Below are 25,021 nucleotides of genomic sequence, written 5' to 3'. Positions count from 1 at the left end.
ATCCACCCGAGTGGCAACCTTTAGAGATCTGTGGATATAGACCCCAAGATCTCTGTTCCTCCACAGTCTTCAGAACCCTACCTTTGACCCTGTATTCCACATTTAAATTAGTCCTACCAAAATGAATCAACTCACATTTATCAGGGTTAAACTCCATTTGCCATTTTTCAGCCCAGCTTTGCATCCTATCTATGTCTCTTTGCAGCCTACAACAGCCCTCCACCTCATCCACTCTGCCACCAATCTTGGTGTCATCAGCAAATTTACTGATCCACCCTTCAGCCCCCTCCTCCAAGTCATTAAAAATCACAAAGAGCAGAGGTATTTGCTACCAAATAAACCTGTTGGACTTTAAGCTGGTGTTGTTAAACTCTTATTGTGTTCACCCCAGTCCAATGCCGGCAGCTACACAATAGGACTCAGCCAGCTTGACCAGTAGAACATTCTCCCAGGTCAATTCCTCATCTCTGTTCACTCAGTGAAAGTGATGCAGAGTTAGGCAGCCAGGGAGGACAGCTGCTTTAGTGAACTGACCCTCTCCAGGGGGTGAACATCACCATGGGAGAGAAGGAGGCAGCCCCAGGAAACAGCCACAGCAGCCAGGCTCAGCCCCACAAGGACATCCCCAGACCTGATCACACCCCCTCCCCCACACTGGGCTCTGAAACAGACAGAAAACCAGCAGCAGCCCCATCAAATCCAGAGAGTTAGTGTTTCTCTCTCAACCGTCAGTAAACCAATCATTCAGCAGGCCCAGTTCTGGGCTGGGATTGGCTCACCCCAGCCATTAGTTCAATGAAGCCATCGAACTAACATGGAGGATGCATTGACCAATCAGCTCCCAGACACTGGAAACAAGCACAGGTCTTTATTGATCATTTGATGACTGGTTGAACAGAGTTTGTTTGTGTTTCCTGTACAGGAACAAGGTGATCAATGAAGCAGAGATCAGAGAGACAGCTGTCACAGTCAGGGTCACAATCAGGACCACCTCAGACTCCACACCTACAAAGCAATGAGAAACCAATGGTTAGTGAAGCTAACACTGAGGGGGAAATGGAAACCAGCAGTCAGCCAACTCACCCCCTGGAGACCTCTCCTGTATCCTTCCCTCAGCCTCATTCAGGGAGGCTGTTGCCAGGTTGGTCCCATCAGTATCCAGAATGAGCAGGGGTCCAAGTGAGGCCTCAGCCTCCCACTTCAATCCAGCTTCACTCTCTGCAATATCAACCATTCCAGTTAGAGAGGGGAAAGGGGGAAGCTCCCACATCTAGAGGATCAATGTCCTACCAGCTTCAGCTACAAGATCTCTCCTTCCTCTGGATCCAAATCCCAAATCCCTTGTGGCCCCACATTTCCCCACATGGCAACAGGCACAAATGTCAAAGCTCGATTCCTCCAATGGGGCCCAGCTAAACAAGAGAAATCAGTCAACCAGGTTGTGCATCACTTCTCCACACAAACACATCCCTGAGGGAGAGAGGGGGAACTTACACATTCTGCAACTTCTGCAAAGTACAAGCTTTGTTCCTGGAATCTCTGATCCACTGGAACAACTTTCAGGTGACAGGTGATGAAAATCTGAGGGACACATTCAACACAAGTGGTTATTTAGTGACTCCCTCCCAACATGGAGACCCCAATGATCAGCTTCCTCTTACCAAGGAACGCTCATCTCCAAAGAAACGGAAGGCATCCAGGTCAAAGCGGAGCTTGTCCGGCTCCTGCTCGTCTCCTGGCAACACAAAGGTTGAAAAGGAGTCCTCAGCTTTGCTGTCCAGGAGGCAGCTGAAGAAAGATGGAAAAAAGGACATGAAGTGAATCCAGAGAAGCCATTGAGATGGGAGCAGCTGGAGAAAGCAGAGAGCTCCTTACCCATTGTAGTCAATGATGCTGTATCTCGGGCTGGAGTCCTTGTCTGGCCTCAATGTAGCTACACAGCGGTCAATGTAGAGCTTCAGGGCCATGTGGTTGCTCATTGAAACAGAGGCCTCAATGTGAATGAGCTCACCCAGGTAGTAGACAGTCGAAGTGCGCTCTGTAAGCCAGTCACCTGAAGGACGAGAGGACAAGGGTTGGAGACAGTGGGTGTAACTCCCAGTGAATGAGGACAGGAAATCACTCCCCATCCACCCATCACATACCATTCATTAGGCGCAGTGAGAATGACAGATGCCCTTCTCCAGACCTGGTGGAGCTGAATGGGATCCAGGTGGGCTTGATGGGGTTACTGCTCACATTGCCCTTCCTGGAAAGAGTGCAGGCATTTTAGGACAAGGTCAGAGGTCACTAGCAGCTGGAGATCTTGACAATCGAGTAAAGATTCTCACCTAAAATAATGACACTCAATGGGAACGATCGCTCCATTGGTTCTCACAATAACAGATCCATGATACTCTGGGCTGTGGCTCAGGTGGGTGCTGTAGATCAGGAAATCTCCAGTCATCTGAAAGACAGCAGCTCAAGGAATGAAGAACTGATCTGAAATGAGAATGTTCTACACTGGGGTTAACAATGAACTCATCCCATTAAAACAATTCTTCAGGGGGATTGACAGGGTCAGTGTGAAGAGGCTGCTTCCCCCAAGCTGGAGATTCTGTAAGCGGGGAGGTCATCTCAGGGCAGGGGGTCAGTCATTTAGGATTTATGTGATGAGGAATTTCTTCATTCAGCAGCTGATGAATCTTTGGAATTCTCTCCAGCCCCAGAGAGCTGGGAAATGGTCACTCACTGAGGATATTCAGGACAGAGGGATATATTTCTGGCCATTGAGGGAATCATGTTGTGAGGACAGGAACATGGAGGCTGTGGGAAGCTCAGTCCTGATCATAATGACTGGGGAACAGGCAGAAGGGCCTCATCTGGTTAGCAGTGTTGCTATGCAACCTCAGCCCTTGCTGCAAGGAGAGATCTTTAGCACAAGACCAGAATCAATTAACAGGGAAGTGATTCAATAAAAGCTTCAGTTAACAGGAAAAGGAGCCACAAGTTGTCAGTAATTTGGAGCCGGGAAACAGTTTGTAATCAGGGCCCCATTTATTCCAATGACTGGGAAAGTGGGAAGTGTGGAGTCCCTCTTTAGTCCAATCCATCTCAATTCCCATTACATTCAGACTCATCCCAAAATTGGATTAAACAGGACTGAAACCCAACCCTCAGTGGAGTTGATCTGAATGAGGGGAAATCAAACTGAAAATCCTCAAGAGGAAAAGCTTGGAGGAAGCAAAGAGAAGCTTCCAGACAATGGGGTTGGAGACTCAGACCAGTGAAAGTGAAGTACAATCCTGAATAGAAAGCTAGTTTGGGGTTTATAAAGCAGGAGACAGCTATCTCCTCAATATCAATGACATCTCACCCAGTGTTGGAGTGAAGAGTGGGGAACAACCTACAGCCCCAGCTCAGAGGCAGAGTTTGAGGATTCACATTACCTGCAATCTGCTGCCACACTCATGGAGTCCATAGTCAAAGAGGACAGTGTGGTTCTGAGAGTAGATCCTGGTTGGCCGACAACCTGCTGTCCCCAGGGTCAGATCAGCAGCTTTAACCAGGTGCCTGGTTCCAAATAAATCCAGCTGGACCCTGAGCAGCAGCTTGTCCTCTCCACACTGCACCCTCACACTCTGCACTGGAGACACACCTTGACCCTCAGAAATGGGAATCAAAGGGAGGCCCAGGAGGAGGGAATGTCTGAGGCCTAGGGGTGGCTTTGACTATTATCCATGGAAACCTGTGGCCTGGAAACTGTTGCCAAGTATCAGAGCAACAAACAGCTCCAACTAACACCAGCACTGGGAAGAAACTCCTCACTCCAAAATCCCCCATCATCCCAAACAACTGAACCATCCCTTCAGGCACCAAGCGACACCTTTTATACACACAGCCCACACTCAGCTGACAGCAATTATTCCAGAATCAATAACAACAATTGAACCAATTACCCAGCACCCACAACCCCACCCCCCCCCCCACCCCCTCCTCCCTCTTTCAGGCATTTCTTTTTTTTGTTTCGATACCAATCAAGTAGCTTTTTCGGCACCAATCAAGTAAACGAACTCAAATTAACTTAGGGACAAAGTAAAAGGGGCGGCTCCCCAAAAGGAAGGGGGGAACAGCCCGAACCAAAATCAAAGTCGAAAGGAAACTTAAAACGTCAAACCAAAAGGTGATTATCGGGGTCGATAATACACCCCAGCCCCTGCGGCGCCCAGCGGTCGCGGAAGGCGTCAACCGCGCCCGTGGACACCGCATGCTCCCTCTCCAGGGACACCTGGCCGCGAATGTAGCCGCGGTAGAGGGGCAGACAGTCGGGATGGACGGCCCCGTCGATCGCCCGCTGCCTGGACCTATTGATGGCGCGTCTCGCCAGGCCCAGGAGCAGGTTCACGAGGAGGTCGGCATCCCGACCCGCCCCTCTCCGCACCAGGTGCCCGTAGATCAGGAGCGTGGGACTGAAGTGCAAACAAAACATCAGTAAAAGGTGTTTGAGGAAACCAAAAAGGGTGTGCAGCCTAAAACACAGAACGTAGACATGGTCCACGGACTCCACGAGGCCACGGAAAGGGCAGTCTTGGGAGCCCGTGAACCAGTGAATCCTACGGTTGTGCGGAACTGCTGCATGCATCACCCTCCACCCCAGGTCCCCGACGTAATTGGGGGAGATCCCTCTGTAGAGGGACCTCCACTGGGGACCTCCGCCGCCCGGCGGCAACAAGTCCCACCAAGGTGTATCCGGGCGAAAGGCGAGGATGCGGTAGTGGAAGGTGTGCAGCAACAGCCCGTACAGGAAACACCTCCGCGCGGTAGAAAAAGGCACGGAGGACATTTCCGTGACGCGGCTCATGCTGTGGGGCACCTGACCCGGGAGGGGCGGCATAGGCTTTGGGCCAATGTGGAATTCCGTCCGAGCAGGGGAACGCTCAGGTGGGATCCCACCGCACATCTGCGCCACCTCGAGACCGCGTGTGCACTCGGGGCTGAGAACAACCGTCTTAAGGTGTTGGATGGCTTTGGCCGTGCGCCGGACGGCCACCTCCGCGCGCTCAGCCAGCACACGGGGGCTCATCCAGCCCGCTCCTCCGCCATCCAGCACGTCCCCAATCCTGGTCACCCCGGCGTCCACAGCCCCCCTCTCCGCCAGCCACCTGAAGTTATCCGGCTGCAGGAGCGGATTCCTGAGCAGCGGCTCTCGCATGAGAGGCGCTACTCTGACGAGGGAGAGCTGCGTCGCGAGGCGACCGTGTTCCAAACAGTGAGCCTCTTTTAGGGCCAAACAAATAAACCAACTCAAATTAACTCAGGGATAATGTAAAAGGGGCAGCTCCCCAAAAGGAGGGGGAACAGCCCGAACAAAATCAAAATACAAAGGAAACTTAAAACATCAAATCATAATGTGATTACTCGGATCGATAAAGCACCCCAACTCCTGCGGTGACCAATGGGTGCGGAAGGTGTCAACTGCGCTCGTGGACACCTGGCCGCGAACATAGCCGCGGTAGAGGGGCAGACAGTCAGGATGGACGGCCCCCTCGATCGCCCGCTGCCTGGACCTGTAAATGGCGCATTTCGCCAGGCCCAGGAGCAGGTTCACGAGGAGGTCGCCACCCTGACCCGCCCCTCTCCGCACCAGGTGCCCGGAGACCAGGAGCGTGGGACTGAAGTGCAAACAAAACATCAATAAAAGGTTCTTCAGGAAAACAAAATGGAAGTGCAACCTGAGACACAAAATGTCGACATGGTCCATGGACTGCACAAGGCCACAGAAGGGGCAGTCTTTGGAGCCCGTGAACCAGTGAATCCTACGGTTGTGCGGAACTGCTGCATGCATCACCCTCCACTCCAGGTCCCCCATGTAATTGGGGGAGATCCCTCCGTAGAGGGACCTGTACTGGGGACCTCCACCGCCCGGCGGCAACAAGGCCGCCAAGGTGTATCCGGGCGACAGGTGAGGATGCGATAGTGGAAGGTGTGCAGCAGCAGCCCGTACAGGAAACGCCTCGGTGACGTGGAAAAAGGCACGGAGGATATTTCCGTGACGCGGCTCATGCTGTGGGGCACCTGACCCGGGAGGGGGGGCATAGGCTTTGGGACGGTGTGGAATTCCGTCCGAACAGCGGAACGCTAGAATGCGAATCCCTACAGCCAACCAGATCTTAAAGATATAGACAATGTGGGTGGAGGGAGCATTAAGCACAGGTTAAAGAGATGTGTATTGTCTCCAGACAGGATAACCCGCAAGTCCAGGAGGCATGCTGTGGGGGTTACTGATAATGTGACATAATTCCAACAACCGGGACGTGAGGCTGATTACAATATGCAGAAGCTGCTCAGTATCTATTTAGCGAGCCCAGGACCCAATCACCCGGCTTTGCAAAGGTTTCCCACCCCGCCAGTGCAGGTCATAGAGTCATAGAGGTTTGCAGCATGGGAACAGGCCGTTCGGCCCAACTTGTCCATGCCGCCCTTTTTTTTTAAACCCCTAAGCTAGTCCCAATTGCCCGCATTTGGCCCAGATCCCTCTATACCCATTTTACCCATGTAGCTATCTAAATGCTTTTTAAAAAACAAAATTGTACCCGCCTCAACTACGACCTCTGGCAGCTTGTTCCAGACACTCACCGCCCTCTGTGTGAAAACATTGCCCCTCTGGACACTTTTTCATCTCTCCCCTCTCACTTTAAACCTATGCCCTCTAGTTTTAGACTCCCCTACCTTTCATAGAAATCATAGAAACCCTACAGTGCAGAAGGAGGCCATTCGGCCCATCGAGTCTGCACCGACCACAATCCCACCCAGGCCCTACCCCCACATATTTTACCCACTAACCCCCCTAACCTACGCATCCCAGGACTCTAAGGGGCAATTTTTTTTTTTTTTAACCTGGCCAATCAACCTAACCCGCACATCTTTGGACTGTGGGAGGAAACCGGAGCACCCGGAGGAAACCCACGCAGACACGAGGAGAATGTGCAAACTCCACACAGACAGTGTGGAAAAGATATTGACTATCTCGCTGATCTGTGCCTCTCATTATTTTATAGACCTCTATAAGATCACCCCCTCAGCCTCCTACGCTCCAGAGAAAAATGTTCCAGTCTGTCCAGCCTCTCCTTATCACCCAAACCATCAAGTCCTGGTAGCATCCTAGTAAATCTTTTCTGCACACCTTCTAGTTTAATAATATCCTTTCTATAATAGGGTGACCAGAACTGTACACAATGTTCCAAGTATGGCCTTACCAATGTCTTGTACAACTTCAACAAGACGTCCCAACTCCTGTATTCAATGTTCTGACTGATGGACAGTGGCAACCCATTGAAGTGACGCTTGGCACCAAGGATGGTGTCGGGTTGCCACTGTCCATCGGAATGATCTCTGAAAGCGGAAGGGCATGTTAGTAGGGTGGTGAAAAAGGCATATGGGACACTTGCCTTTATCATTTGATGATGTGGAGATGCCGGCGTTGGACTGGGGTAAACACTGTAAGAAGTCTCACAACACCAGGTTAAAGTCCAACAGGTTTATTTGGTAGCAAAACCTACTCGCTTTCGGAGCGCTGCCCCTTTGTCAGGTAAGTGGGAATTCTGTTCACAAACAGGGCATATACAGACACAAACTCAATTTACAAAATAATGGTTGGAATGTGAGTCTTTACAGGTAATCAAGTCTTAAAGGTACAGACAATGTGAGTGGAGAGAGCGTTAAACACAGGTTAAAGAGATAGAGTCATAGAGGTTTACAGCATGGAAACAGGCCCTTTGGCACAACTTGTCCATGCCGCCCAGTTGTTACTACTAAGCTAGTCCCAATGTGTATTGTCTCCAGACAGGACAGTTAGTGAGATTTTGCAAGCCAAGGCAAGTTGTGGGGGTTACAGATAATGTGACATGAACCCAAGATCCCGGTTGAGGCCGTCCTCAAGTGTGCGGAACTTGGCTCTCAGTTTCTGCTCAGTGACTCTGCGTTGTCGTGTGTCACGTCACAGCGAAAAACTGCACCGACCTCCTCAGTAAACAAACACGGGACACGGTGGACAGAGTATCCTTAGTCGTCCAGTACTTCCCCGGAGTGGAGAAGCTACGACATCTTCTCCGGAGCCTTCAACATGTCATTGATGAAGACGAACATCTCGCCAAGGCCACTTCTTGCTTTCAAACAATCGCACAACCTCAAACAGACCATTGTCCGCAGCAAACTACCCAGCCTTCAGGAGAACAGTGACCATGACACCACACAACCCTGCCACAGTAACCTCTGCAAGACGTGCCGGATCATCGACACGAATGCCATCATCTCACTTGAGAAAACGATCCACCAGGTACACGGTACCTACTCTTGCAACTCGGCCAACATTGTCTACCTGATACGCTGCAAGAAAGGATGTCCCAAGGCATGGTACATTGGGGAGACCATGCAGACGCTACGACAACGGATGAATGAACACCGCTCAACAATCCACCAGGCAAGACTGTTCGCTTCCTGTGGGGGAGCACTTCAGCAGTCACGGTCATTCAGCCTCTGATCTTCGGGAAAGCGGTCTCCTTCACGACACAGGACAACGCAGAGTCGCTGAGCAGAGACTGATAGCCAAGTTCCGCACACATGAGGACGGCCTCCACCGGGGAGCTGGGATGAATAATCGGACAAAACGTTTCTCTCTCTCTGCCACCATCCAATGATCCGCACCCCCATCCCAACCCCCTGAACCCCCCACCCACCCACCATCCATCCACCACACACCGCCCCCAATGTGCCAAGGATTCACCTTGGCACAACCCACCGGACATTGATCAGTGCCAAGGGTATGGGGCCGAGGGAGGTGGCGCATACGGAGAGGGCACATGGGGGTGGGGGGGGGCAGATAAATGGAGAGGTTCCGCTGCCACTCTGCATGGGGATCGCGAGCAGAGGGAGAGAAGGGCTGAACGGGGCTGGCCATCGGAGTGGGAAGGGGTCGTCCTGCTGGGGAGGTTCGGTGCTGCGGAGGAGGGATGCGATCGGAAGACCGGGCTGGGAGCGTGATAACAGGTAGTGTGGGGGGATCGAGACTGCAGAGGGTCGGGGGGAGGGGGGGAGATCGAAGTATTGAGGTGGCCAGGAGAGTGTGGTGGGCGGGAGAGGGTGGTGGGGTCTGGGTCATGGCCGGCCCAGACACATCCGGAAGGCCAGCGATTGAGTAGGTTGGGCCGGAGGGCTGGGTCCAGAAGGCCAGAAATCGGGTGGGTTGGGGGGGGTGGGGAGGGGGGGTCACATGGCCAGCAATTGCGGGTGGCGTTGCCGTGCTGGCCAGCGATCGGGAGGCCGGCAGTGCGGGCCTATTGCACATGTGCCAATCTCGGCGCTGAATGATGGGAGCAGGCACAGTGTCCCGCTCAGTGCTACGCTGCTGGCCTCTCCAGCGGGAATAGGCCCCGTCCACTGATTTTCAGTGGGATTGGCGCTATGGCTCTTGGTGATGCACAGAGTGCGGGAGATTCATTTTGAAACTCCCCCTGAAAAAAGCAGCAGGATTTACTCCAGTTTTTACACAAATTCAGCTCTTAGAATCTGTTTGGGAGAATCCCACCCAGGGTGTGCGTGAAATTATAAAGTTACTTTTCAATCGCCAATACCGTGAAGTCAATCTTGATTCAAAAAGAAATGATTGCCCTCTATTCATTGGAGGAGTTGTCCATCTGGAGAACAAATGGCATCGACACAATGCAACAATCACCAATCCTCAATGTGGCTCAGTTATCACATGGATGGTTTTTAGCTGAGACCTCTGGGTCTATTCCATGGTATGTTACGACAAGGACATGCCGAGGTAGGCGGTGGCACAATGGTATCGTCACTAGATTTATAATCCAGAGACCCAGGTTCAAATCCCACCACGGCCGCTGGTGAAATTTGAATTCAATAAAAATCTGGAATTAAAAGTCTAACAATGACCATGAAATGATTGCCAATTGTTGGAAAAACCCATCTGGTTCACTAATGACCTTTAGGGAAGGAAATCTGCCATCCTTACCCGGTCTGGCCTACGTGAGACTCCAGACCCACAGGTGTGACAGACAGCATGGTTTTGTAAGAGGGAGGTCGTGCCTTACAAATTTGGTGGAGTTTTTTGAGGAAGTGACAAAAACGGTTGATGAAGGAAGGGCCGTGGATGTCGTCTATATGGATTTCAGTAAGGCATTTGACAAAGTCCCACATGGCAGGTTGGTTAAGAAGGTTAAGGCTCATGGGATACAAGGAGAAGTGGCTAGATGGGTGGCGAACTGGCTTGGCCATAGGAGACAGAGGGTAGTGGTCGAAGGGTCTTTTTCCGGCTGGAGGTCTGTGACCAGTGGTGTTCTGCAGGGCTCTGTACTAGGACCTCTGCTATTTGTGATATATATAAATGATTTGGAAGAAGGTGTAACTGGTGTAATCAGCAAGTTTGCGGATGACACGAAGATGGCTGGAATTGCGGATAGCGAAGAGCATTGTCGGGCAATACAGCAGGATATAGATAGGCTGGAAAATTGGGCGGAGAGGTGGCAGATGGAATTTAATCCGGATAAATGCGAAGTGATGCATTTTGGAAGAAATAATGTAGGGAGGAGTTATACAATAAATGGCAGAGTCATCAGGAGTATAGAAACACAGAGGGACCTAGGTGTGCAAGTCCACAAATCCTTGAAGGTGGCAACACAGGTGGAGAAGGTGGTGAAGAAGGCATATGGTATGCTTGCCTTTATAGGACGGGGTATAGAGTATAAAAGCTGGAGTCTGATGATGCAGCTGTATAGAACGCTGGTTAGGCCACATTTGGAGTACTGCGTCCAGTTCTGGTCGCCGCACTACCAGAAGGACGTGGAGGCATTGGAGAGAGTGCAGAGAAGGTTTACCAGGATGTTGCCTGGTATGGAGGGTCTTAGCTATGAGGAGAGATTGGGTAGACTGGGGTTGTTCTCCTTGGAAAGACGGAGAATGAGGGGAGATCTAATAGAGGTATACAAGATTATGAGGGGTATAGATAGGGTGAACAGTGGGAAGCTTTTTCCCAGGTCGGAGGTGACGATCACGAGGGGTCACGGGCTCAAGCTGAGAGGGGCGAAGTATAACTCAGACATCAGAGGGACGTTTTTTACACAGAGGGTGGTGGGGGCCTGGAATGCGCTGCCAAGTAGGGTGGTGGAGGCAGGCACGCTGACATCGTTTAAGACTTACCTGGATAGTCACATGAGCAGCCTGGGAATGGAGGGATACAAACGATTGGTCTCGTTGGACCAAGGAGCGGCACAGGCTTGGAGGGCCGAAGGGCCTGTTTCCTGTGCTGTACTGTTCTTTGTTCTTTGTTTGTTCTTTGTGTGTGGGTGACTCTCAAATGCCCTCTGAAATGGGGGGCAGTGAGGGATGGACAATAAACGCTGGGTCCAGCCGGCAACTCCCACATCCCATAAATGAATAAAAAATATAACAATATGGAAAGAACAAGCAGATTATTTGATCCAGGTGGAAAGTTGTTTGTTTATCTTATTTTGTTAACATGTTAAAGGTTGGAATGATTTATCCAGTTGTTTGCATGAAGTCAAATTGCTGCATATTTGTTGAAGCTAACAATGAAATAGCAATCGGTGGCGGGATGTTTTGCTCTGGACATGTTTTAATTTCTATTTGCTTCCCCAGCAACATTTCAAGATGAGAGTGATGGGATATTTCAGCACAGACTTCAATTCGTTACGGAATTTATTCTGAGTTGCTGCATAAATGCAGGTATTTGTGCAAGAACTCAAAAGCTGAAGCATGAAACCGATTTCTTGTAGGACATCCGAAATGCTAATTGATGCATTATCTTGCATCATGGCCATTCGCAAGCAAATAGAATTCACCAGAAACATCACCCAGAGCAAGATAAAATTTCCTGAGATGACAAAGAGTAAAATGATGGATTTTCTTCGCTTCTCGATTTCAGGATCACTGGGATTCTTCCCACTGCTGTGGAGCCGGAGTCTCCTCCGGGCCCCGCTCGACACCAGAATGTGTCTAACAGTCAGCGCATTGAGCAGCAGGATCAGCAAGAAAGGGACAAATGGAGTTAAAATATAATGTACTGTTTCTACTGCTCCCCATATCCTTGAAAGAAGAAAGCTGTCTAACACGTTAGAAAACCAAGGCGCGTTAAACAGTATATATTCACTGGTTAAAATCAAGTAGCAGAAAGTATTTTTCAATAAGAACAGCACCGTCACACTTCCCACAACTGGAGTCACCGTTCTCTCTGTGCAATATTTTACTTTCAGCTTCTGGCTACAGATTGCCACAAATCGATCAAAGGTAAAAGCAACTGTGTACCAGACTGACCAGTCAGTTATTGCATAAAGCAGGACGCCATGTATATTACACAATTTAATGTTCTATACAAAAAGGAAGTGTGCGGCGTAAGCAATGGGAATCTGTCTGAGTATCACATCAACTATAATAACCAGTAGATCTGCCGCTGCCATGGACACCAGGTATCGAGCGACACATTTAGAGAGACCACATCGTCCTTGAGATAGGATCACAATCGTCACTAAGTTCACTGTAAGGGAGTTTGCAAAAGAAAAAGCAGCAGTATTCAATGAGAGTTCAGTCTGAAATTAGAATTTTCATTAGTCCATATATTTAGAGTGTTTTCTTTGAGAGAGTTTCTCCTGTTGGAGACAGGCTTTGCAAAAGCAGTAATGGACTGTGAAATGAAGAACTGAACAGGATCAAACTGTCTTTAATCGTTACAGAATCTAAGTTTTTAAAGTTAAATTGTATTTATTAGTGTCACAAATACACTTGTATTTACACTGCAATGAAGTTACTGTGAAAATCCCCTAGTCGCCATAGTTTGGCACCTGTTCGGGTACACTGAGGGAGAATTTAGCACGGCCAATGCACCCTAACCAGCACGTCTTTCAGAATCTGCTGCAAACCTTGAGAAATGTGATTCCTGAGATGGGGGATTGCTGCTCCATCTTGTAGAAAATAACAAGCTATTGTTTGTGAAAGCAACAATCACCCAAACTTGGAAAGAACTGAAAGCTGTGCAGAATTGGGCTTTAACTGTAATAGATATCAGGCTGCGGTTGCCTGGGAGGGAGATATGGGGCGTGGATATTCGTGTGATCACTGCTCACCGATTGTTAGAAGAAAGTGCACAAATGTGGAAACAATACGGGTTCACAGTCCAGTTCAGCGCTGGGGCATCAAACTTTCCCAACCACACTCCATTGAGACAGAGCTTGTCCAGGGAACAGCTTTGCCGAGGCGGATTGTTCAGAGGAGATTAAAGTTAGCATTATTAGAACATAGAACATGGAACATTACAGCGCACTACAGGCCCTTCGGCCCTCAATGTTGCACCGACCTGTGAAACCAATCTAAAGCCCATCTAACCTACACTATTCCAATATCAACCTTATGTTTATCCAATGACCCTTTAAATGCCCTTAATATTGACGAGTCCACGACTGTTGCAGGCAGGGCATTCCATGCTCTTACTACTCTCTGAGTAAAGAGCCTACCTCTGACATCTGTCCCATATCTATCACCCCTCAATTTAAAGCTATGTCCCCTCGTGCTGGCCATCACCATCTGAGGAAAAATGCTCTCACTGTCCACCCTATCTAATCCTCTGATCATCTTGTATGCCTCTATTAAGTCACTTCTTAACCTTCTTCTCTCTAACGGAAACAACCTCAAGTCACTCAGCCTTTCCTCAGAAGACCTTCCCACCATACCAGGCAACCTCCTGGTAAATCTCCTCTGCACCCTTTCCAATGCTTCCACATCCTTCCTATAATGCAGCAACCAGAACTGTACGCAATACTCCAAGTGCGGCCGCACCAGAGTTTTGTACAGCTGCAACATGACCTCATGGCTCTGAAACTCAATCCCTCTACCAATAAAAGCTAACACACCGTACGCCTTCTTAACAACCCTATCAACCTGGGTGCCAACTTTCAGGGATCTATGCACATGGACACCGAGATCTCTCTGCTCATCCACACTGCCAAGTGTCTTACCATTAGCCCAGTACTCTGTATTCTTGTTACTCCTTCCAAATTGAATCACCTCACGCTTTTCCGCATTAAGTTCCATTTGCCACCTCTCAGCCCAGCTCTGCAGCTTATCTATGTCCCTCTGTAACCTGCAACATCCTTCCGCACTGTCCGCAACTCCACCGACTTTAGTGTCATCCGCTATTTACTAACCCATCCTTCTACGCCCTTATCCAGGTCATTTACAAAAATGACAAACAGTAGTGGCCCCAAAACAGATCCTTGCGGTACACCACTAGTAACTGAACTCCAGGATGAACATTTCCCATCAACCACCACCCTCTGTCTTCTTACAGCTAGCCAATTCCTGATCCAAACCGCAAAATCACCCTCAATCCCATGCCTCTGTATTTTCTGCAATAGCCTACCATGGGGAACCTTATCAAACACTTTACTGAAATCCATATACACCACATCAACTGCTTTACCCTCATCCACCTCTTTGGTCACCTTCTCAAAGAAGGTTTGTGAGGCACGACCTACCCTTCACAAAACCGTGCTGACTATCCCGAATCAAATTGTTCCTTTCTAGATGAGTATAAATCCTATCTCTTATAATCCTGTCCAAAACTTTGCCCACAACAGAAGTGAGGCTCACTGATCTATAATTACCAGGGTTGTCTCTACTTATTGGAAGAAGAACATGGAAACCTCCACATGAGGCAACATCCGTGGACAACTTATCCAATTGCTCTGTGAAAAATGACAGAGTATTTTGCTACACTTTTCCACTAACTCAGTAAGGTGAAACATGTGCTACTTCTCGATGCAGTGCCCTGTGTGATGATGCATGCACAATTCCAGACCCATTTTCCAGCACTTCCTGCATCGTGTTGTGTGCAATGGTGTTTGCAGCGTTCCTCTAAATGCTTCTTAAATGTTGTGAAGGGGAGAAGGAGGGGGCTGGCTAAGATGCTCTGTCAGAGAGTCGGTGCAAACTCGATGGTCTCCTTCTGCACTGTCGGGATTCTATGTTCAACTCTTTGTCTGCGTATTTATCACCATTCTGTCACATTGCTGCTCTACATCTGAAAATGTGTGCAGAATAAAGAATTAGAAATGCAAAAAAAGTCTTGAAAACATATCTGAGTTAATAGCAACATGCAGTTTTACATCAGGCATTGTGTCCAAATGATGTGTTAAACTATCAAAGCTTGCTGTGTTCTGGTAAAGCAGGCATCAGAATTTTATTCCGTGTCCTGACTTGGGAATATATTGCCGTTCCTTCATGGTTGCCGGGTAAAAATCCGTGGAGTCTGGGATTGCTTGGGTTCCTATATCACAAAGTACAGCAGCAGAAGTGCCTCTACTGCACCGTCCCAAGAGCAAGAACGATTGGACAATAAATGCTGAACACACAGACGCCCACGCCAACTCAGTAACAGAAAGAGACATCTGGCAAAGTGAGGAGGTGATTGTGTAACAAACAGAATTAGGCAGATGTGTTCCAGTGTGACACCTGGAGACGGATACATGGAACACACTGAGCATGGCAAATTGCGATTTAACTCACAAAATCTCTCTCAATCCAACACGTTTACCATAACTGCTGGTTGTCTGGAAGAGCGCACATAACTGTTGGAGATTAAGTGATCAATGATTATTACTTTTACACAGCATTCGTTATTTTATTGAGGGTTTATCTAATATCAGCTGAGTCTGTGAGCATCTGGATTAAAATGCGGCCCAGCAGGAACTTTTCCAATAAGTTCATACTTCATGTTTCTTCACCATCAACAGCACTAATTCAGCATGTGTTACTTACCAGGACCAGCAATGAGCTGAGAGAGTGAAAGGAATCTGGATGTACAGAGGAGAAATGCCACAGTGAAACATGATGCATGGAGTTAACAGCGACACTTACAGGGAACGCCAAGAGCAGCGATGATGGGATAATATATCTTCTGCACTTCCCAGACTGTGAATAGCACACGGATGGTTATTGAGAATTCCCGAAGCATGTTTCGACTTTGGCAGCAGAGAGTGAACCAGTCAGCACTCGAGGCGAGTGAGGCAGTGTGGGAGAGCGTTGAAAGAAGCCTCACATTTATGTGGGAGTGGAATCCACAGGGAGGAGTTTCTCTGGGGATTAAAATTACTGACAATGAATAAACAAACACAATGCTTTCAATATTTCACATCTAACATGCTGAGATTTTCAAAAATGCAGCTCAGCAGACACTGCCTGGACAGAAAGGGAAAGCATTCAACAAATCAAACAGACAATTATTGGGAGGATCTCTCAGTGTGCAAGTTGAGTAGGAATTTCAGATAGATTTATTGAATCATAGAATCCCTACAGTGCAGAATCAGACCATTCGGCCCATCCAGCCTGCTCCAACAACAATCCCACCCAGATCCTATCTCTGTAACCCCAGGTATCAACCATGCTTGTCCCCCTGACACTGAGAGGTAATTTAGCATGGCCAATGCACCTTACCCCCAAATCTTTGCAGTGTGGGAGGAACCTGGAGACCCGGGGAAAACCCACACAGACACGGGGAGATTTCACATTTCTACACAGTCAGTCACCAAGGCCGGAATCGAACCTGGGTCTCTGTCGCTGGGAGTCGGCAGTGCTAACCACTGTGCCACCGTGCCGCCCGGCATTCATTGCCAACAGTACGTACCATTGAGGTATAAATCCTGAATTCCTCAATTTGAGAAGCGGGGCAGGGAGGGAAAGCAGAATTCTTATCCATAATTCTGATGTTAGCTGTGGAAATGCTGAAAGCCGGGGTCAGGGGTCATGGACATGAAGTGAGAGCAGCTTCTCTGAGAGAGTCTGGCTCATTTCTGAAACATGAGAGGACCATTAGATTTCCTTAAAGCCAGGCCACTGTTTGAATGTTTGGACATGTGAATGCACACACGCTACTCATCAGCTTTCATCACCGTTCTCTGGAAGTGGGGAGATTGAATGGCCACATGAGTGTCGGCACGGTGGCACAGTGGTTAGCACTGCGGCCTTACAGTGCCAGGGACTCGGGTTCAATTCCAGCCTTGGGTCACTGTCTGTGTGGAGTTTGCACATTCTCCCCGTGACTGCATGGGTTTCCTCCCACAGCCCAAAGATATGCAGGTTAGGTGGATTGGCCATGGTAAATTTCCCCTTAGTGTCAGGGGGACTAGCTCGGGTAAATGCATGGGGTTATGGGGATAGGGCCTGTGAGGGATTGTGGTTGTTGCAGGCTTGATGGGCCAAATGGTCTCCTTCTGCACTGTAGGATTCTGTGATTCTCTCTTGTTACTCCTAATTTACATCGATATGTTTAGTGTCACATCAGCAAGAGATGGCTCCTCTATCTAAAATCACATCAGTCTACATTGCTGTGGTGTCCATCTCTCTCTCTCTCTCTGTGTCAGTGTGTCCCTATGCTTTTTAAATGTACAATTTTCCATATTTTGATAAATATCAATTGTTTTTTGCTAATCCTGAGGATTGATGCAATATGATAATAGTTGTGATTCACTGTTCATTCTGGGTTCTAATGGATATTTTGGGGCAATTGTCTGACAGTGAGGAGGTTTCTGAAGTGAAGTTTCACACACTAAATCACTTCTCACTTGTTTGCATTTTAATTATTTCTGCCAGGTGTCCGTCCAGTCCACCAAGTTGCCGATGTCCTGCTGAAATTCTACAATATACGCCACAGGTCACAATGCTTCCGAGTTTGGTCAATTCCGCAACATTTGAGATTTTGCCATGCACACCGAAGCGTGGGTGTGTTTGGTTTAATTTTGTCATGGAACGTGGGTGTTGTTAACTCGGCCAAGATTTATTATCGTTGTAAAGGTGACAGTGAGCTGCGTTCTGGAACCACTGTAGTCCATGTGCTGTTAGTGCGCCCATTGTGCTGTTAAGGTGGGTGTTCCACATTGTCACCCAGCAACAGCGGAGGAACGGGATATCTTTCCCAGTCAGGATGGTGAGTGGTTTGCGTTGGGAGGCGGGGGCGGGGGGTGGAGGGGGGACGGGGGTGGGGGCAGGGGGCAGGGCATGGGGGTGGGGTGCAGGGCGGGGCGGGCAGCAGGCAAGGGGCAGTGGGGGCCAGCCAGCAGGCGGGCAGACAGCGGGGGGGTGGAAATATCCAGGTGGTGGGGGTTCCGAGCACCTGCTGCCCTTTCCCCTCTCGATGATCGTGGTCCAGTGGTCCTGTGTTGGAAGGTGCTGTCTGAGGGAGTGCAGGAGTACATCTTGTCGATGGTACACACTGCTACCACTGTGTGTGGGTGGTGGAGGGAGTGGATGTTTGTGGATGGGGTGCCAATCAAGCGGATTGCTTTGTCCTGAAATCTGGCGAATATCTTGAGTGTTGTCGGAGCTGCGCTCATCCAGGAACGTGTAGAGCTTCCTATCACACTCCTGACTTGTGCTTTCCAGATGATGGTCAAACTTTTGTGAGTCAGGAAGTGAGTTACTATCTGCAGCATTCCTAGCCTCGGACCTGCTCTTGTAGCCACAGCATTTATATGGCTAATCCAGTTCAGTTTCTGCTCCATTTTAATCCAGCATTAGGCTGTTCAGTGATGGCTATGCCATTGAAAGTCAAGGGGCGCTGGTTAGATTCTCTCTGGCCAGGCATGGCTATGGTTTGTTTGGTGCCAATGCTAATTACCTTTTGTCATTAATTGGAGCAGAAGGAGTTTGTGTATTGACACCGAACACAGGAATCCTCTAAAATTAACTCAACTCCAACCCTGGAAAACAGCCTTTCATTCCGGCTCCCTCTTAGTTGGGAGTTTGCCAGTTTGGTATCAATATTGTTCCTCTCCCGGTTGGTGCAGGAGTTTTAATGTTGCTCCGTCTCAGTGATGCAGGATTTTATTTACTCCCTTTTGGGAAACCACGTTAACTCTATTCCTCTCAGCAATACTTTCTGTTACAGCATCAACAACTGCAGCAAGTCAGTCCAGCGCGTTCTTCTCTTATCAGCTGGATTCATTTAATAAACATGCATTTGCACAAGTGAAGATTCATGTTACTCCATCAGAACATGAACAATAGTAGCAGGAGGAGGCCATTCAGCCCCTCGATTCTGCTCCCCCGGCAACAGGACCAATCCAGATCTGATGTTGCACCAACTCCACTTTCAATCATCTCCACACGAACCTGGTGTGGTGAACCATCGTTGGTTCCCACTAGATAGTACTGAGCCAGGGTCTGGCCAGTACTACAAGTATGTATATATGTTGCTGTTAGGGTTAGGGATGGGTTGTTCTACTTGTTGCTGTTGGGGTTAGGGTTGGGCTGTTACACCTTGTATTATAGTTATTGTGGTACATCCCAGTCGGGCTCCGCCTCCTGGGAGAGGTATAATGGTCTCTGCTCTGTCTGGGACGCCTCAGTCTGGGATCGTGTATATAATTAGTAGCTTCGTTGTTACAGCAAATAAAAGCCTTTATTTCCTGAGCATCTCAAGCCTCGTGTGTGATAACGCGCATCAATTTTATTTGCTGTAAATAAACTCTCGTCGGAAAAAAAAAAAACGATATAGAGAGTATGGAGCAGATACTGAAGCCTGAACACGTGCGGTGGGCGCCTCTAACACCTTCAACCACTGGTTGAAATGTTTTGAGGACTACCTGGCAGCCTCCGCAGCGGTCACCACAGATGATGACAGACTCCGGGTCCTCCATGCGAGGATAAGCGACACTGTCTACCTCGCGATCTGTGCGGCCACCGACTACACAAAGGCCCTCGAGCTTCTTAAGAAGCGTTATATTAAACCGCCCAACGAAATACACGCTCGTTACCTCTTAGCCACTCGACGACAGCAGTCCGGCGAAACGACGGAGGAATACGCGAACGAGCTCCTACAGCTAGCCAGGGGCTGTAACTGCAAAGCAGTGTCGGCAGACCAGAATATGAACGACCTCGCTCGAGATGCGTTTGTGGCGGGAGTCGGATCATCTTATATCCGACTCAAACTACTGGAGAAAGGTAATCTTGACCTCACCCTGGCAATAGAACTAGCGGATATGTTGGAGACGGCCTCCAAAAGCCAAGTATTGTATCCTGAAGACCACGTGGAGACAACGTGGCAGGAGCAGTCGCTGATCCCTCCTTGTCCCTCTGGTTGGAAATGCTGCGTGATGGCGTGCTCACACTCAGGCCAGACGACGGCAGCAGCTCCGGGCAGCCCGCGGTGTTACTTCTGAGGGGGAGCGAAGCATACTCGGCAACGGTGTCCCGCTAAAGCTGTGTTGTGCTCCGCCTGCGGTAAGAAGGGGCACTATTCGAAAGTGTGCCGATCTAAATCTGCTTCTCGGAACAGCAGTGCGGCCTGCGATTCCTCGGAGCCCGGTTCTTTGTCGTCGGCATTGTCGAGGGTTTCGTCCACGTGCGAGGCCAGGATGACGCCATTACGGTCGACGGAGTCGGAGAGGTGTGACCACCAGGGGTCACTGAGTTTGGCGCCATCACCCACGTGCCACCTATGGGAATGGCCATGTTGGTCGGCACCGACCGCGAACGACCAGCAGGGGTCATCCTCGTCAATCTCAGCCGCCTGCAGCGGCGCTCCTGAACCAACGGTGGCGTCGATCATCCTGGACCAGGCCAAGCCTCATAGACTTGACAAGTCTATGATGGACATTCAGGTAAATGACCACTTGATTTATTGTCTGTTTGACAGCAGGAGCACTGAGAGTTTTATCCACCCAGACGCTGTGAAGCGGTGTGGACTCCGGATTCAACCTGTCAAACAGACAATTTCTATGGCATCAAGGTCCCGGTCTGTCACCGTGCTAGGGAGTTGCATGGTAACTTTAACGGTGCAAGGCACAGTTTACGAGCGTTTCAAGCTCCTGGTGTTGCCGCACCTTTGCGTGCCAATACTTCTCGGACTAAACTTCATGGTCCACTTGAGGAGTGTAACCCTACAGTACGGTGGGCCACTCCCTTCGCTTTCAGTGGGAGAACACCAGCCTCCAAATTGCCCAACACAAATTGCCCAGCGCGAGAGGCCTGTAGCCTCTCGACGCTGAAGATTACCACACCCTCCCTGTTCCAGAATCTTATGCCAGGCTGCAAGCCCATTGCGACTAAGAGTAGGCATTACAGCGCTGAGGATCAGATCTTCATTCGATCTGAAGTTCAGCGGCTTCTCACGGAAAGGATCATACAACCTAGCGCTAGTCCGTGGAGAGCGCAGGTCATGGTGGTCAAGAGTGGGAACAAACCCCGGATGGTCATTGACTATAGTCAGACCATTAATAGATACACGCAGCTGGATGCGTATCCCCTCCCGCGCATATCTGACATGGTCAATTAGATTGCACAGTACCGGGTGTTCTCCACCATAGACCTCAAGTCTGCCTACCACCAACTCCCCATTCACCCAGAGGACCGACAATACACGGCTTTTGAGGCGGATGGTCGCTTGTATCATTTTCTCAGGGTTCCCTTTGGTGTCACCAATGGGGTCTCGGTCTTCCAGCGTGCTATGGACCGAATGGTGGACCAGAACGGGCTGCGGGCTACCTTCCCGTACCTGGATAACGTCACCATCTGCGGCCATGACCAGCAGGACCACGACACAAATCTCCTGAATTTCCTACGCACTGCATCTCGCCTGAACCTGACCTACAACAGGGAGAAGTGGGTGTTTCGTACGCGCCGTTTAGCCATCCTCGGATACGTGGTGGAAAACGGGGTCATTGGCCCTGATCCAGACCGTATGCGTCCCCTATTTGAACTTCCCCTGCCCACTAGTGCAAAAGCACTGAGAAGATGCTTAGGCTTCTTCTCTTATTATGCACAGTGGGTTCCCAATTACGCGGACAAAGCCCGTCCGCTCATTAAGTCCACTTCTTTTCCCCTAACACCAGAGGCCCGATTTGCCTTTGATAAACTAAAAGCCGACATCGTGAAAGCTACGATGCATGCTGTTGATGAGTCCATCCCCTTTCAGGTGGAGAGCGATGCATCTGATTTCGCCCTGGCCGCCACACTTAACCAGGCGGGCAGGCCCGTCGCCTTTTTTTCCCGCACCCTCCAAGGCCCCGAAATTAGGCATTCAGCGGTGGAAAAGGAGGCCTAGGCCATTGTGGAGGCCGTCAGGCACTGGCGCCATTACTTGGCGGGAAAACGGTTCACCCTGATCACGGACCAGCGGTCCGTGGCGTTCATGTTTAATAACACGCTGAGGGGCAAGATCAAGAACGACAAGATCTTGCGGTGGAGAATTGAACTCTCCACCTATAACTATGACATCATGTATCGTCCAGGGAAACTCAATGAGCACTCGGATGCCCTCTCGCGTGGAACATGCGCCAGTATACAGGAGGACCGTTTACAGGCTCTCCATAATGACCTATGCCATCCTGGGGTCACTCGGCTCTACCACTTTATAAAAGCCCACAATCTGCCCTACTCGGTGGAGGATGTCAGGTCCATAACAAGAAGCTGTCGGCTTTGCGCTGAATGCAAACCGCACTTTTACCGACCTGACCGGGCACAATTAGTCAAGGCCACTCGTCCCTTCGAAAGACCGAGTGTCGATTTTAAGGGCCCCCTTCCCTCAACAGATCGGAATGTGTACTTCCTCAACATCATTGATGAGTACTCGAGATTCCCTTTTGTTATTCCCTGCTCTGATACATCCGCTGCCACGGTTATCAAGGCATTCCGTGATCTTTTTACCCTGTTCGGGTACCCCAGCTACATTCACAGCGACAGGGGCTCGTCGTTCATGAGCGATGACTTGAGGCACTACCTGCTCTCATACGGGATTGCCTCTAGTAGAACCACGAGCTACAACCCTAGGGGTAATGGACAGGTGGAACGTGAGAATGCTACAGTCTGGAAGGCTGTCTTACTGGCGTTGAAGTCAAAAAGCCTTCCAGTCTCCTGTTGGCAAGAGGTGCTCCCTGATGCGCTCCATTCCATACGCTCACTCCTGTGTACGGCAACCAACGCTACTCCCCATGAGAGGCTGTTTTCATTCCCTCAGAAGTCTTCCTCTGGGACCTCATTACCGTCTTGGTTGACGTACTCAGGACCTGTCCTCCTGCGGCGACATGTAAGGGCCCGCAAGTCCGACCCGTTGGTCGAACAGGTCCATCTCCTCCACGCCAACCCTCAATATGCCTATGTGGCATCCCCTGACGGGCGAGAGGACACGGTCTCGATCCGAGACCTGGCGCCAGCAGGGGACGTAGAAACCCCTGTCGCTCCCATACCCCCTGTTACAAACCCCATAACTCTTGTTTCCCCTCCGGACACGGTGCGGGCAGCATCGGGACCATTACTTAACCCTTTTACTCCCATGTACAGCTTGCCTGAGTCCAGAGGATGGTCGCCACTTCAGGGCGTGTCGGAACTCCATGGATTACCATCACCTCAGGGTCAACCGGCCCGTGAGTCTTTGGAGGAACAGTTGGACATCGCCTTGGGGAGAACGCCACCGCGAGTGCCTACTCCGGTGTCACCGCCGGTATTGAGGAGGTCACAACGATGGTGCGGTCCCCCTGACCGTCTGAACTTATAGACTGATGACAAATTATTCTGTTTTTTTTGTACCCCGCCGGCCTTTGTCTTCAAAGGAGGGGTGAATGTGGTGAACCATCGTTGGTTCCCACTAGATAGTACTGAGCCAGGGTCTGGCCAGTACTACAAGTATGTATATATGTTGCTGTTGGGGTTAGGGATGGGTTGTTCTACTTGTTGCTGTTGGGGTTAGGGTTGGGCTGTTACACCTTGTATTATAGTTATTGTGGTACATCCCAGTCGGGCTCCGCCTCCTGGGAGAGGTATAAAGATCTCTGCTCTGTCTGGGACCCCTCAGTCTGGGATCGTGTATATAATTAGTAGCGTCGTTGTTACAGCAAATAAAAGTCTTTATTTCCTGAGCATCTCAAGCCTCGTGTGTGATAACGCGCATCACCTGGGCTCCCTGTCCATTCACAAAGCTTCTCACAGCCTTCAGCCTGTGAACTCCCACAGCCTCTCCCGGGTGGGTGGGGAGAGATTTCCAAACTTTACCCAAACTCTGGGGGAAGGAGTCGGTCACCACCTCTGTCTGTGTCACAAATTATCACTTCTAGAATCTTCCACACCACTGAATAGAACCCGAATGGTCTGTAGCTAAGGGCTTGTCGGTTTTTGAAACAGGCCTGTATATTAGCAAACCTATCGCAGTCCTTCCCCTTTGTCCCCTCACTCCCCTCCCTCCGCCTCTGCGCTTGTTTCCCATCTGTTACATCTCTGACTTTTCCAGCTCGGATCAAAGATCATCCAGCTGGAAGATTCTTTGTTTCTCACTCCACAGACCCGACCAGACCTGGTTCCTTTCAATGAGTAATTCCTGTTCAGAAAAAGGCCCTTTGGCCCATCACATCTGTGCCAGTCAAAGTCAAGACACCTAACTACTCCAATCCCATTTCCCAGCACTTGGCCCATTGCCTTGGCACCATAAGGGCACATCGAAATACTTCTCAAATGTTATGAGGGTCTCTGCCTCCACCACCCTTTCAGGCAGTGAGTTCCAGACTCCCAGCACCCTCTGGGTCAAACAGTTTTCCCTCACATCCCCTCTAAACCCCCTGCCCCTTCCCTTCAATCTCTGCCCCCTGCTCATTGATCCCTCCACCAAGGGGAAAGCTTTCTTCCTGTCTGCTCTCTCTGCCTCTCATCATTTTACATTAGTTTCAACCTGATCGTGGATAAGGATAGATCTGGTCCTCGGGTTGAAGTTCTGAACTGGAAAAAGACCAAATTTGATGAAATGAGAAGGGATCTGGGAAGTGTGGATTGGCACAGGCTGTTCTCTGGTAAGGATGTTAATTGAAAGTGGGAGGCCTTCAAAGGAGAAATTTTTGAGAGTGCAGAGTTTGTATGTTCCTGTCAGGATTAAAGGCAAAGTAAATAGGAATAAGGAACCTTGGTTCTCGAGGGAGATTGTAACACTGATTAAGAGGAAGAGAGAGTTGTATGAAATGTACAGGCAGCAAGGAACAGATCA

At 49.7% G+C, this 25,021-nt stretch overlaps 1 protein-coding gene across 1 annotated transcript; it reads right to left on the bottom strand.

The window, feature by feature from the left end:
* Positions 1 to 1,382: 1,382 nt before the first annotated feature.
* LOC144486013 (zona pellucida sperm-binding protein 3-like) lies at positions 1,383 to 15,947 on the bottom strand. Its single transcript, XM_078204121.1, has 7 exons — positions 15,919 to 15,947; positions 2,331 to 2,446; positions 2,145 to 2,248; positions 1,876 to 2,053; positions 1,662 to 1,788; positions 1,495 to 1,581; positions 1,383 to 1,412 (listed from the first exon to the last, which is right to left on the bottom strand). Exons 2-7 carry the CDS (start codon positions 2,444 to 2,446, stop codon positions 1,383 to 1,385), a joined length of 642 nt encoding a protein of 213 aa, XP_078060247.1. The 5' UTR covers positions 15,919 to 15,947.
* Positions 15,948 to 25,021: the final 9,074 nt, after the last annotated feature.

The sequence above is a fragment of the Mustelus asterias genome, unplaced genomic scaffold (assembly GCF_964213995.1).
Source record: "Mustelus asterias unplaced genomic scaffold, sMusAst1.hap1.1 HAP1_SCAFFOLD_266, whole genome shotgun sequence".
NCBI classification, from domain to species: Eukaryota; Metazoa; Chordata; class Chondrichthyes; order Carcharhiniformes; family Triakidae; genus Mustelus; species Mustelus asterias.
The sequence above is the reverse complement of the archived record's forward strand: the minus strand, read 5'-3'. Positions and strand labels throughout refer to the sequence as shown.

Excerpts from the sequence above, each read along its gene's own strand:
- LOC144486013 (XM_078204121.1), bottom strand. The coding sequence starts at position 2,446 with ATGACTGGAGATTTCCTGATCTACAGCACCCACCTGAGCCACAGCCCA. Across the intron at positions 2,249-2,330 it reads ATTGAGTGTCATTATTTTAG|GAAGGGCAATGTGAGCAGTA; the intron begins GTGAGAATCTTT and ends CACTCTTTCCAG. Across the intron at positions 1,789-1,875 it reads AGCATCATTGACTACAATGG|CTGCCTCCTGGACAGCAAAG; the intron begins GTAAGGAGCTCT and ends ATCTTTCTTCAG.